Source organism: Ahaetulla prasina, chromosome 14 (assembly GCF_028640845.1).
Source record: "Ahaetulla prasina isolate Xishuangbanna chromosome 14, ASM2864084v1, whole genome shotgun sequence".
Taxonomy (NCBI): domain Eukaryota; kingdom Metazoa; phylum Chordata; class Lepidosauria; order Squamata; family Colubridae; genus Ahaetulla; species Ahaetulla prasina.
The window spans coordinates 18330288-18344065 of NC_080552.1; the positions used below are offsets into that span (position 1 = coordinate 18330288).

The 13778-nt window shown below is 46.2% G+C and overlaps 1 protein-coding gene across 1 annotated transcript; it reads right to left on the reverse strand.

Moving 5' to 3' along the window:
- Positions 1 to 5392: 5392 nt before the first annotated feature.
- On the reverse strand, positions 5393 to 11849 carry TMEM130 (transmembrane protein 130). Its single transcript, XM_058157768.1, has 5 exons — positions 11714 to 11849; positions 9956 to 10040; positions 8222 to 8424; positions 6577 to 6689; positions 5393 to 5578 (listed from the first exon to the last, which is right to left on the reverse strand). Exons 1-5 carry the CDS (start codon positions 11847 to 11849, stop codon positions 5393 to 5395), a joined length of 723 nt encoding a protein of 240 aa, XP_058013751.1.
- Between the last annotated feature and the right edge of the window lie 1929 nt (positions 11850 to 13778).

Consider the following 13778-nt stretch of genomic DNA (forward strand, 5'->3'; position numbering starts at 1 on the left):
AGCCTCGGGCATCCAGCCCCCCCCCCCAATCTGTGGCTCAGCGTTTCCAGCAGGGATCTCCTATTTTGAAGCAAATTCCGCCCAAGGCTTTGAGTGAGTGGTACATACCAGCTGAATTTTCCTCCTCCCAACGCTCCTGACCTAGTAGCTGTGTTCACACAACTTAGCTCAGAAGACACAACTTTTTTTTATTATTTGCATTTATATCCCGCCCTTCTCCGAAGACTCAGGGCGGCTTACACTGTGTCAAGCAATAGTCTTCATCCATTTGTATATTATATACAAAGTCAACTTATTGCCCCAACAATCTGGGTCCTCATTTTACCTACCTTATAAAGGATGGAAGGCTGAGTCAACCTTCTTCCTCCTCCTCTCTCTCTTTCTCCTCCTTCTCCTTCTCCTTCTCCTTCTCCTTCTCCTTCTCCTCCTCCTCCTGGTCCTCCTCTTTCTCCTCCTCTTCTTCTTCCCTCCTCCTCCTCCTCCTCCTCCTCTTCCTCTTCTTCCCCCCATGGACGGTGTGACCTTCTTTCGATTTTTTTTTAATTGAAAAAGTTTTTAAAAAACAAAAACATTTCCCCTTTTTCCCCTCCTCCCAGAAACCCCTTCCCCTCCTTCCCCCCACCCCGGCTTCCCGGGTCAATCACAAGGTATTGTTATACATAAACCAAACATAGAATAAAATTTTCCCTTCCAATCCAATTAACCTCATCCAAAGCTTTTCATCTCCCAACCCCCTCCCCATTACATAAAATAACTTCCTAATTATTCAAAGGCAATCTGATATTTCTTAATTTGACATCTGTTTTGTAGATAATCCATTTTTTCCATTCAATTAAATATCTTTCCTGCGTATTGTCTTTTAAAAAAGCTGAGATTTTAGCCATCTCAGCCAAATTAATGACTTTCAGTATCCATTCTTCTATTGTAGGTACCTCTTCTTTCTTCCAGTATTGTCCAATCAATTTCGATTTATTGATTTATTAAAATCACATTTGTATAGCCGCCCTTTCCCTTGTCTGGGTCGCTTGGTTCTCTATTAAGTAATATTTATATGTTGGCATTTCCCTGCTGAGACATGACCTGCCCTTGGCTAGGAATATACAAACACACACCACACACAAACACACACTCCCCCCCCCTTTCTAGCTCATGCAAAATGCACGGTGGCTAAAACCCGATTTTCCCTCCCACTCTTTCTTTTCTCAACGTGGCTTCTCTGGGAATCTGCTCGGAATCTGCCCCGTGCCTTCTGCCTCCATCTCTTGAACGCAGCAGGTGAGAGAGGCATTCAGCCTTGGGCATCCACCCCCCCCCCCATCTGTGGCTCAGCGTTTCCAGCAGGGATCTCCTATTTTGAAGCAAATTCCGCCCAAGGCTTTGAGTGAGTGGTACATACCAGCTGAATTTTCTTCCTCCCAACGCTCCTGACCTAGTAGCTGTGTTCACACAACTTAGCTCAGAAGACACAACTTTTTTTTTTAATTTGCATTTATATCCCGCCCTTCTCCGAAGACTCAGGGTGGCTTACACTGTGTCAAGCAATAGTCTTCATCCATTTGTATATTAATATACAAAGTCAACTTTTTATTGCCCCCAACAATCTGGGTCCTCATTTTACCTACCTCATAAAGGATGGAAGGCTGAGTCAACCTTGGGCCTGGTGGGGCTTGAACCTGCGGTAATTGCAAGCAGCTGCTGTTAATAACAGACTGTCTTACCCGTCTGAGCCACAGAGGCCTTATCAACTTATCTTTCTTTGCGCTATAAGCCGATTGCCAACCCATGAATACACGGGGTGTGTTAAACAGAAACAAAGGGGAAAAATAATAATTAAAGGTTGAGTAAACTTAACTTGATGATATTTCCATTAGTACATCTAGTCCCCTACTTACGACAGATCATTTAGGGACCGTTTGAAGTTACAACAGTCCGGGAAAAAGCGATTTATGGCCCTTTTTTTCATACTTACGACCGTTGTAGCATCCTGATGGTCATGGGGTTTACTTTCGGATGCTTCACAACCGACTTGTATTTATGATGGTCGCAATGTCTCCTGCGGTCATGTGATCCCATTTGCTGGGGAATTCTGGGAGTTGAAGTCCACAAGTTTCCAAGGTTGGACAGACCTGGACTACAAAATGCAGCAGATTTTTCTGTTGAATCTAATTCAAATATAAATCATCTGTAAAGATGGTAGATCTTCTGAGGAGGATGGAGGTGAGCAAACCAATTTGTGATTGTTTAGGTAAAGGTAAAGGATTCCCCTCGCACATATGTCCCAGTTGTTCCCGACTCTAGGGGGCGCTGCTCATCTCCGTTTCAAAGCCGAGGAGCCAGCACTGTCCAAAGATGTCTCCGTGGTCATGTGGCCGGCATGACTAAACCAGTAGTGCATTTCACTTACCTTGGCTACCAGTTTGGAACTGTGAGAGGGTGTGTGTGTGTGCTCAGTTTGCTCGTGCATGGTGTTTCTACACATGCGCATAGCATCCGTGATGACGTCCGGGCGGGTGGGTGGAGCCTCCTACTGCTGCCGCTACTGGTTCGCCTGAACTGGGATGAACTGGTAGAAACCCATCACATGACTCAACGCCAAAGGCGTACGGAATGCTGTTCCCTTCCCACCAAAGGTGGTCCCTATTTTTCTACTTGCGTTTTTTTTTACTTGCTTTCGAAACTGCTAGATTGGCAGAAGCTGGGACAAGTCATGGGAGCTCACCCCATTACGCAGCACTAGGGATTCGAACCGCTGAACTGCCGACCTTTCAATCGACAAGCTCAGCGTCTTAGCCACTGAGCTACCGCGTCCCTTAGTGTGATTGTTTAGAAGTATCCAGACTGCAAATAACGATCAAGTCCTCAGTCAACATCCGGCTCAGATGTTCTTAGGCGAGAGAGACCTCTGCTGGCAAAATTTTAGTTTCTGTTTTATTTATGTTTTATGTTTCTCTCTGCTTGGCAAAATACGGCATTTGGTGTTTGTGTATTCAGCGTCACCTACCTGAGATGTTATTTTCTTACTGGATCGCTTTACTATGCACCAAGACAAATTCCTTGTGTGTCCAATCACACTTGGCCAATAAAATTCTATTCTATTCTATTCTATTCTATTCTATTCTATTCTATTCTATTCTATTCTATTCTATTCTATTCTATTCTATTCTATGTGCTTTACACAAGGAATTAAAAGTTTATAGTGCCACTTTCTCGGAGTCTGTGCAGCATAGGAAACCAGCCGTTATGGTTATTAAAACGTCACTCTTTGGCTCGTTTGCTCTGGAAACATCCAATTGTGGCCGAGTCAATAAACCACAGCACCAAAATTTGTCTGCAGTACAAGGCACAAAATTAGCCTTTGTAGCTTGTAAATTGCGGTTTTGCAGCACAACATGATATGTGTGTGCAGCCTTGTCAAGCATCTTCCCTGTATTGCATCAACAGAGGGATACAATCAAGATCAAAGGAGGTACTAATACCACTCTACAAAGCCTTAGTAAAACCACACCTAGGATACTGTACCCAATTTTGGTGACCACATTATAAAAAAGATGTTGAGACTCTAGAAAGAGTGCAGAGAAAAACAACCAAGATGGTTAGGGTGACTAGAGGCTAAAACATACGAAGAACAGTTGCAGGAACTGGGCATGGCTAGTCTAGTGAAGAGAAGGACAAGGGGAGACAGGATAGCAGTCTTCCAATACTTGAGGGGCTGCCACAGAGAGGAGGGGAGGGTCAAGCTATTTTCCAAAGCATCCAAAGGCCAGACAAGGAACAATGGATGGAAACTGAACATGGAGAGATTCAATTTAGAAATAAGGAGAAATTTTCTGACAGTGAGAACCATCAACCGATGGAACAGAAGTTGCCTTCGGAAGTTGTGGGAGCTTCATCACTGGAGGCTTTCAAGAAGAGACTGGCTTGCCATCTGTCAGAAATGGTGTAAGGTCTCCTGCTTGGGTGGAGGGTTGGACTAGATTACCTACATACAAGCTCCCTTCCATGTTAATCTGTTAACTGTAATTTTTTTTTAAAAAAAAAAAGTCGTTTAGGCTGCTTGGTGCTGAATGAATGCCGTTGAATGGGTTGGGAATTATATTTGAGTAGAATATAATTTTATTTTGTAAAAAATATACAAAATAAAATTATTTTGTATATTTTTGAGTAAAATATAAGAGTCAGAACGTGTGGGTTGTTGCTTTGTTGTATTGCTAGGATAAAAATGTACTGTATTTTTTTTTTAATTCACTACTTAAAACAAAAATGCTACCACTGCACTTCATTTGAGGTGGGGAAAAAAAACCACTCAAGGCTTTTTTCTCTTACCCCAGAGAATAATTTGGTGACATTTTAAAAATAAATTTAATAACGGAGCATCACTGATCAGGCTTTCACTGAAGGCCGCATAGGAATGTTCTGCTTTTTATTATTATAGTATCTCTAGTATCTTACAATTTCTTGAGCTTTCCCATGATTTGATCATGGTCCAGGGGAAGATATTAGCAAAAATGAAAAAAACAAAACCTATTCCTGGGGAGCTTTTCAAGTTTAGAAAATACAGATATTCAAGCCTGCAGCACGGAGAGAAGAATACCGTATTTTTCGGACTATAAGACGTACTTAAATTTACAGGAGGAAAACAAGAAAAAAAAATAGTTTTTTGTCTCTGTGCATCATGTTTTCGCCTCCCAGGCCCCCAGAAGCACTCTGCAGTGCTCCGCGTGGCCAAAAAACATGTCCGTTTTCATCAAAAACATGCCCATTTTTGGCCTGCAAAAGTGCTTTTGGGGGCCTGGGAGGGCGAAAACACGATGCGCGGAGGGCTTGGGAGGCCAAAAATGCCCGTATTCGGTCTATAAGATGCACCTAATTTTTCACCCAGTTTTTTGGGGGAGGGAAAGATGTGTCTTATACTCCGAAAAACACGGTAATCAAAAAATAGCAGCATTGGCATCTCCCATCATTCAACCAGTCCTAAAATTCTCCCAAGAGAAATTGCAAAGACATTTTCAAGCGTCCTGAGCATAAGGCGGAAAAACTGGAACCCTCTGGGTTTTTTTTTTTTTTCCTTTCCAAAGGGCTTTAAGGCAGATTTTTGGCAGGGTGACGGTGTGAAGCTTACTCTCTTTCCCGATAGTCTGTCATTTAAGGCAGGGGTCTCCAACCTTGGCAACTTTAAGCCTGGTGGACTTCAACTTCCAGAATTCTGGGAGTTGAACTCCTCCAGACTTAAAGTTGCCAAGATTGGAGACCCCTGATTTAAGGAACACTTCTTCACCCACGTCGGCGAAGTCGCCGATGATTCACAAAGCACTGAGGGGTGGCAAAGCAAACTCGCTGGACCCCCCGCCCCACACACACAACCAGAAGTCAATTGGGGGACCGAGGGTCTCTTTCAGGCACTGTACGGCCGTCTGGATTTGCAGAGGGACTGAAGGAGGCGATGGTGCTCTTCGGCTGGGTGGCAACGCTCCGGAGACGACCAAAGGAAGCAGCAGGTTCCACAGCAAATCTGGCCCCAGTTCCATCGGGCGCTGGATGGCTTCTTGGCGGAGGTGGGGGAGAAGTCAAAATCGGCAACCTGCAAGTCAGCAAGATCGGCAAAATTCTTGGTTGGGCCGGAGAGAATCTTCAGCTGCTGGAGGATTAGCGAGGAACTCTCAAGGGAGCGTCAGAGAACCGGGGAAGAAGGACTGGGAGGAAACAGGGACGTGGGGGGTGAATGGGAGGACAGGGAAGAGGGAGGAGGACTGGGAGGAACAGGGAGGACTGGGAGGAGGACTGGGAGGAGACTGGGAGGACTGGGGAGGACTGGGGAAGATTGGAGATGGATGGGAGGAAAAGGAAGAGGGGGAAGACTGGAAGAAGGGCTGGGAGAAGAAGAAGCATTGGGGAGGACTAGAGGTGGATGGGAGGACAGGGAAGAGAGGGGAGGGCTGGGCGAAGGACTGGGAGGAGAAAGAAAGGACTGGGGAGGACTGGGAGGAGACTGGGAGGACTGGGGAAGATTGGAGATGGATGGGAGGACAGGGAAGAGGGGGAGGACTGGGCGAAGGACTGGGAAGAACAGGGAGCACTGGGGAGGAGGATTGGGAGCAGTTAAGGGAGGATTGGGGAGGATTGGAGGTGGATGGGAGGACAGGGTACAGATTGGGTGGATTGGGAGGACAGGCTGCAGACTGGGGAAGACTGGGAGGATACAGAAAGGACTGGGGAGGACTGGGAGAAGGGCTGGGAGGAGACAATGCATTGGAGAGGACTGGAGGTGGACGGGAAGCCTGGGGAGGATTGGGAACAGATAGGACTAAAGGTGGATGGGAGTACAGGCTGCAGACTGCGGGTGGGGACTGACTGGGAGAAGACAGGAATGGAGGTGGATGGGAAGACTGGAAGGACTGGGAGAAGACCAAGCATTGGGGAGGACTGGAGCTGGATGGGAGGACTGGGGAAGGGGACAATCCTTGCACATGAACAAGCTTTAAATCTTGGGTTTGGAACGGTCTGGGAAGAGGTATCCAAACAAGGGATCAAAGCTGCCAGGTTTGCTAGCTAAGGTTTAGCAAAATGAAGATTGCTCACCTCCACCAGGTCTTTCTGCTGCACGGGGCTTCTAAAGGTCATGTAGATGGCTAAACCCAGCATGGCCAGCAAAAGGATGACGCAGGGCAGGACGAAGAAAACTGCGGGGATGCCTGTTGAAGGACAGAAGGAAAAAATCCTTGAGGGAGCACCGGAAGCTTTCTGCTGGCCTCAATTAGGCAAGGCTGAGCTTGCAAATAGTCGCAAATGGCCCACTTTCAGTTCCAAGAATGATGATAGCCGAGGAGAGCTTCCAAGGTCAAGAGAAGGATACCTTAAAATGTTATATTTAGCACTAGCAATAGCACTTTTATATACCGCTTCACAGTGCTTGACAGCCCTCTCTAAGCGGCTTACAGAGTCAGCCTATTTTCCCCCAACAATCTGGCTCCTCATTTTACTGACCTTGGAAGGATGGAAGGCTGACTCAACCTTCAGCTGGTCAGGATCGAACTCCTGACTGTGGGCAGAGTTTGCCGGCCATACTGCATTTTTTTCATTGTTTCCTAGTATGATTTGATTGCTTATTAGTATCCTATGACTGTCAGTAAGTGTTGTATCTTATGATTCTTGACGAATATATATTATTTTTCCTTTATGTACACTGAACGCAGATCAGGGGTGAAATTCAGCAGGTTCTGACAGGTTCTGGAAAACCGGCAGTGGAAATTTTGAGCAGTTCAGAGAACCACCAAATATCACCTCTGGCTGGCCCAGAATGGGGTGGGAATGGAGATTTTGCAGTATCCTTCCCCTGGAGTGGGGAAGGAATGGAGATTTTGCAGTATCTTCCCCCTGGAGTGGAGAGGGAATGGGGATTTTGCAGTATCCTTCCCCTGAAGTGGGGAAGGAATGGAGATTTTGCAGTATCTTCCCCCTGGAGTGGGGAGGGAATGGAGATTTTGCAGTATCCTTCCCCTGGAGTGGGGAGGGAATGGGGATTTTGCAGTATCCTTCCCCTGGAGTGGGGAGGGAATGGAGATATTGCAGTATCCTTCCCCTGGAGTGGGGAGGGAATGGGGATTTTGCAGTATCCTTCCCCTGGAGTGGGGAGGGAATGGGGATTTTGCAGTATCCTTCCCCTGGAGTGGGGAAGGAATGGAGATTTTGCAGTATCTTCCCCTGGAGTGGGAGGAATGGAGATTTTGCAGTATCCTTCCCTGGAGTGGGAGGAATGGAGGTTTTGCAGTATCCTTCCCCTGGAGTGGGGAGGGAATGGGGATTTTGCAGTATCCTTCCCCTGGAGTGGGGAGGGAATGGGGATTTTGCAGTATCCTTCCCCTGGAGTGGGGAGGGAATGGGGATTTTGCAGTATCCTTCCCCTGGAGTGCGGGGGGGAATGGAGATATTGCAGTATCCTTCCCCTGGAGTGGGGAGGGAATGGGGATTTTGCAGTATCCTTCCCCTGGAGTGGGGTGGGAATGGGGATTTTGCAGTATCCTTCCCCCAGAGTGGGGATTTTGCAGTATCCTTCCCCTGCCATGACCACCAAGCCACGCCCACAGACCCAGTAATAATTTTTTTTGTATCCCACGACTGCTTCAGGCCATACGTATCCCAGGTGGGAAGGGAGAGAAGGAAATCATGTGGGGGAAGAATCAGGGTCCCTAGGCAAAAGAGCCCCATAGATCCACCCGAACCTCACCTGAGGGCCTTATCTTAATCTTCTGGTAGGACTGCAAGATGTTCACTCGGTTCTCTACCCGGATACTAAGGCAGTATTGTCCAGCATGGTTGAAGGTGTGGTTCAGATAGTATTGCGTGCTATTCATCACCACTAGGTGGCACTGGTCTCCCACAAGCGGGATACATTCCGTCTTGATTAACCAGCATAAACTCAGTGGAGGACTAAAAAGAAATGAATACAAAGATCAGCTCTTTGAGCTCCCAAAATAATAATTTTTTTTAAAAAAAAGACACATTGTGATTCTTCCAAGCAGACTGTTGTTATTGTTCCTCACCTACAGACAGGCTCCTGTCAAAATAAACCATGCTACTCAACCCTCCAAGCCATGCCCACAGACTCTGGGAACTCAACAGGGGCCTCTGGTGGCTCAACAGGCTAATGCAGTCTGTTATTAACAGCAGCTGCTTGCAATTACTGCAGGTTCAAGTCCCACCAGGCCCAAGGTTGACTCAGCCTTCCATCCTTTATAAGGTAGGTAAAATGAGGACCCAGATTGTTGGGGGCAATAAGTTGACTTTGTATATAATATACAAATGGGTGAAGACTATTGCTTGACATAGTGTAAGCCGCCCTGAGTCTTCGGAGAAGGGTGGGATATAAATGCAAATTAAAAAAAAAAACTGCGATGATTCACTTAACGACTCTGGCAAGAAAAGTCCTAAAACGGGGGCAAACTCTCTTAACAAATATTTCACGTAGCGACACAAATTCCAGGCTCCCTTGTGGTCGTAACTCGAGGACTACCTTTTAATCCTGACGAAAGAGCAGGGCCGCTCCAACGTGCCAGTCTCAAAATTTCTCGCTGATGATTTTGGAGTCACGTTTTGCCTGGAGACCAAACTTGCTTTTCCTTATTTTTTAAGACTGTGCTGGAAATGTTTTGAAATGAGAACCGAGCTGCCCTTTGCTCAACCGAATTAAGAGATGACCTGTGTCCTTTCAGGGATGGGTCGGACTGCTAATATTAACAACTCTGGAGGGTAGCAGTCAGTTCACCTTCTCGCTTATGCATTAATGCCCATGGGTGTGATTCTGCTGACGCTTAAGCTAAGATGGGATCCATCGATTCAAATACAGAATAGAATAGAATAACAGAGTTGGAAGGGACCTTGGAGGTCTTCTAGTCCAACCCCCTGCTTAGGCAGGAAACCCTACAACACTTCACTCACATGGTCATCCAACATCTTCTTAAAAACTTCCAGTGTTGGAGCATTCACAACTTCTGGAGGCAAGTCAACAGCTACAAGTGTCTTTATTCCAGTGAAGGTTAAAATGTAGAATAGAATAGAATAGAATAGAACAGAATAGAATAGATGCATGCGTATGTATGTATGTATGTATGTATGTATGTATGTATGTATGTATGTATGCATATGTAAAACAAGAAACAGACATTCTGCGAGCTCCAGAACAAAAATAATTAAAATTTTAATTATTTTCATTCCAGAGCTCACAGAATGTCTATTTCTTGTTTTACAAATATGCCTGGAACTCGTATTTTTAGTATAGTTTGTAATACATATACATATACATATACATATACATATACATATACATATACATATACATATACATATACATATTCATATACAAACTGTATGGGTCTATGATTTTATGATTCTAAGAAAAAAGAGGATAGCTTGGGGGAAATATATTGGATTTCTTAAAAAAACCAAAACACCTATTGCTTACCTCCCTTGGATATGCAGAGATAAATTTAAGTTTTCCATGACGCGAGCTTCGGTGGCGCCTGTGATGTTTATGCTTCTTACAGCATCTGAGAAAGAGAGAGAGATAAAGAAAAAGAGATAACAAGAAACTGGTAAGCAAGAAATTCCCCTCTTTGTCCTAACTTCTTAAGTTGAGAAGTCTCAAAGGTTTAACTCAAAACCTTTTTCAGTCTGAACAACCCACTGAGTAATAGCAGAAGGGTGTTATGTTGCCCTCTGGGCTTGCTTTTCCTTTGGTGCAGCAAATCTGAGGGCAGGGCCTCCTTAGCTGAAGGTTGGTACCCAATTCCAATGAAAGGCAACTGAGTTAATGCGGTACCGGAGGTAGCCGAACCTAACTAAGAAGGGCGAGAATGGAATAGATCAGTGGTTCTCAACCTTTATAGTGCTGTGACTCCTTTAATACAATTCCCCACGATGTGGCGACCCCTTTAATACAATTCCCCACGATGTGGCGACCCCAACCGTAAAATTATTTTCGTTTTGAATTTATCGCGCCTGAAGCCGTATTGGCTAGCGATCTGAACTGCTTGCGATTGCCTTGAGGACGGAGGCATTAAAGCGGAGACTCCTCCCCTATTAAGTTTATGGCGCCTGAAGCCAGATTAGGCTAGCGATTGGGAGTGATTGCAGCTGGCTTGAGAGGGAGACATCAGAGCAAAGATTTCTCTCTTTTTTAATTCATCACGCCTGAAGCCAAATTCCCGATTCTTCAACTCGCAAGTATACTTCCCATATCTCCGATGGTCTTAGGCGACCCCTAGCAAATAGTCATTCGACCCCCAACGCTGGAATAGATAGTTATGCATTTCGGAAGGGGCATGTGGTCGGATCCAGAAGCAAAGTATTTGATTGGATATAGCAGCACGTGGTATTTAGCAAGGGAACTGGGGTGAGGCTGTGAGTGTAGGACTACAAAGACAATTATTCTGAGAGAACAAAGAGAAAGGATTTCCTGATTATATATAATTTCCCCCAAGAAGTTACTATTAAACTGCCTTCTAGTTTCTACTGCTTTTATTAACATGGCTTGGCCTTCTGTATGTTTTATAGCTGAGCTGACAAAGTGTGTTGTTTCTGAAGTCCCTGGGTTGGCGGGCAGAGGAGGGGAATCGATAAAGGAGAACGTCTGTAGCTCGGGGTTGAAATAAGGGGTCCTTGGTGATCCCTGAGCTTGGTGGTTTTCTTGCAGACATCTCGTTACCCAACTAGGTAACCTCACCATCAGTGTGAGATGGGAGTGGGGTTTGTGGAGGAGGAGGAGAAAGAAAAGGAGTGGAGGTAAAGGAGGAGGACTATGGGGTCCTTGGTGTTCTCTGAGCTTGGTGGTTTTCTTGTAGACCTTTCATTACCCAACTAGGTAACTTCATCAGTGTGAGAAGGGAATGGTGTTTGTGGAGGAGGAGGAGGAGGGAAAGGGGAGGAGGGAAAAGAGGAGGACTATGGGGTCCTTGGTGCTCTCTGAGCTTGGTGGTTTTCTTGTAGACCTTTCATTACCCAACTAGGTAACTTCATCAGTGTGAGATGGGACGGGAGTGGTGTTTGGGGAGAGGAGGAGGAGGATGTGGCTGTGGGATTCTTGGTGCTCTCTGAGCTTGGCTGTTTACTTGCAGGTAAACAGCTAGGTAACGTCATCAGTGCTAGAGTAAGGGGAATTTTTTTTAATATATAGACATATTTTTTCCTAAAGCCCCTGAGATTTCCAAACTCTGCATCTTGCCTTGAGTTTCTCGCTCCGCTTGGACTTCCTCCGGCAACTTCAATGCCATGATGAAACGTCCTATTTTCTGGACAGCCTCCTTGGGATCCTCCACGCTTGTCCCCTCTCGCCTCCATTCTGCAACAATATTGAACATCGCACGATTCTGTTAATGGAACCTTACTAGGAAGCAGAGGCAGCATTTCTAGCTGTGTTTCTTTGTCTGGTGTACCTGGACAGGTGATGTCAGTCTTGCAAATCTGAAGGTACAAATCTCCCACTCAGTACTGGGTTTCAAATCTCGCCGCTACCGGTTTGCTCGTGGACACACGCACACTTTTGTGCGTGCGATGCTTTTGCACAAGTGCGGAAGCTTTCTGTTGTGTCTCGTCTGATCTCACCACAGCCGGGGCCTTCTTATCTGCTTCCGAACACGGAGGAATGTCCTAGTATGCCTCCCGGCCCCAGCCCTGGCTCCATGCCCAGACAGGCTGAAGAGGAGGAAGTATCTCCAGCCCCCAGCTCTGGCTCCATGCCCAGGCAAACGGAGCAACTAGACCCCTCCCCCTCCTCCACAGCATGTGAGCCTGAGGGATGTCAATTGCCAACAGCTGCAGACTGGAGTGACCCTCGCATCAGAAGACTTGATAGACGGAGGCAACAGAAGGAAGGGAGGGGCAGGCCTGGATAAGTACTGAGTCATGGAGCCACACCCCATGGCCTATATAAAGGATCTGCTTTCTGGCATTCTCTGAGTCAGGCAAAGTCTAAACATATCTTGCTGAAGTCACTTTCTGGTCTCCTGCCTGCCCTGAGGACTTTGCTAGGACTTTGGCAGAGTTGCAGAGGCACGCCTGATTCGGATTTCCTTGACCCGGCCGTCAGCGGAGGAGTGGGACACGACACTTTCTGGGCGGGTGGGCAGAGCCTCCCTCTGCTACCCGTTCGCCCGATCTGGGGCGAACTGATAGCAACCCACCACTGCTCCTTCTTTAACCATCTGTACCATCGGGGTGGGTCCTTCCTACGTTTCTTTCCTCTGCCCATTAAGTCACTGGGGGTTCCCCCACTCTCTTATTTGATGGTTTCCTGGGCATCCCTCATCCCCCAAGGTCATTCTCACATACCACTCTATAATACCATTCTATAAAGCCCTAGTAAGACCACACCTAGAATACTGCATCCAGTTTTGGTCACCATGCTATAAAAAAAGAAGTTGAGACTCTAGAAAAAGTACAGAGAAGAGGAACCAGAATTATTAGGGGGCTGGAGGCTGAAACATATGAAGAACGGTTGCAGGAACTGGGCATGGCTGGTCTAGTGAAGAGAAGGACCAGGGGAGACAGGATAGCAGCCTTCCAATATTTAAGGGGCTGCCACAGAGAGGAGAGGAGGGTCAAGCTATTTTCCAAAGCTCTTGAAGGCCAGACAAGGAACAATGGATGGAAACTGAACAAGGAGAGATTCAACCTGGAAATAAGGAGGAATTTTCTGACAGTGAGAACAATCAACCCATGGAACAGAAGCTGCCTTCGGAAGTTGTGGGAGTTTCATCACTGGAGGCTTTCAAGAAAAGATTGGACTGCCATTTGTCAGAGATGGTGTAGGGTCTCCTGCTCGGGTGTGGAGGGGTTGGACTAGATGACCTACAAGGTCTCTTCCGACTCTGTTAATCTGTTTAAAAACACCCTTATGCTCACTTCCCAAACCCACATCAAATCAAGGCAAAATGAGCCATTGGGTGAGGCACGTCTTCGTCCCCCTTCAACTCCAAAGAGTGGGTGAAGAATATCCAAACGTTCGTAAAAATTGCAGGAATGATTTTAGACGCCAGGGGTTGGCAACTTACAGCCCTGTGACTTGCTCTACCCATGTTAGCTGAGAATAGGTGGGGCCATTTTCCAACATGCTAAAATAAGGGACTTGCAGTGTAAAACCCTAAGAGCGGTTTAACATAGCCTTAAACAGGGGAACACTGATTTTATTTTAAACATTTGCTACAAACGCATTTTACCCCTGGTTCAGTCCTGTATCCTGGCTTTGAAGTTCCTGATCCATTAAAAAAAGCAAAACGTTTATCGTGGTG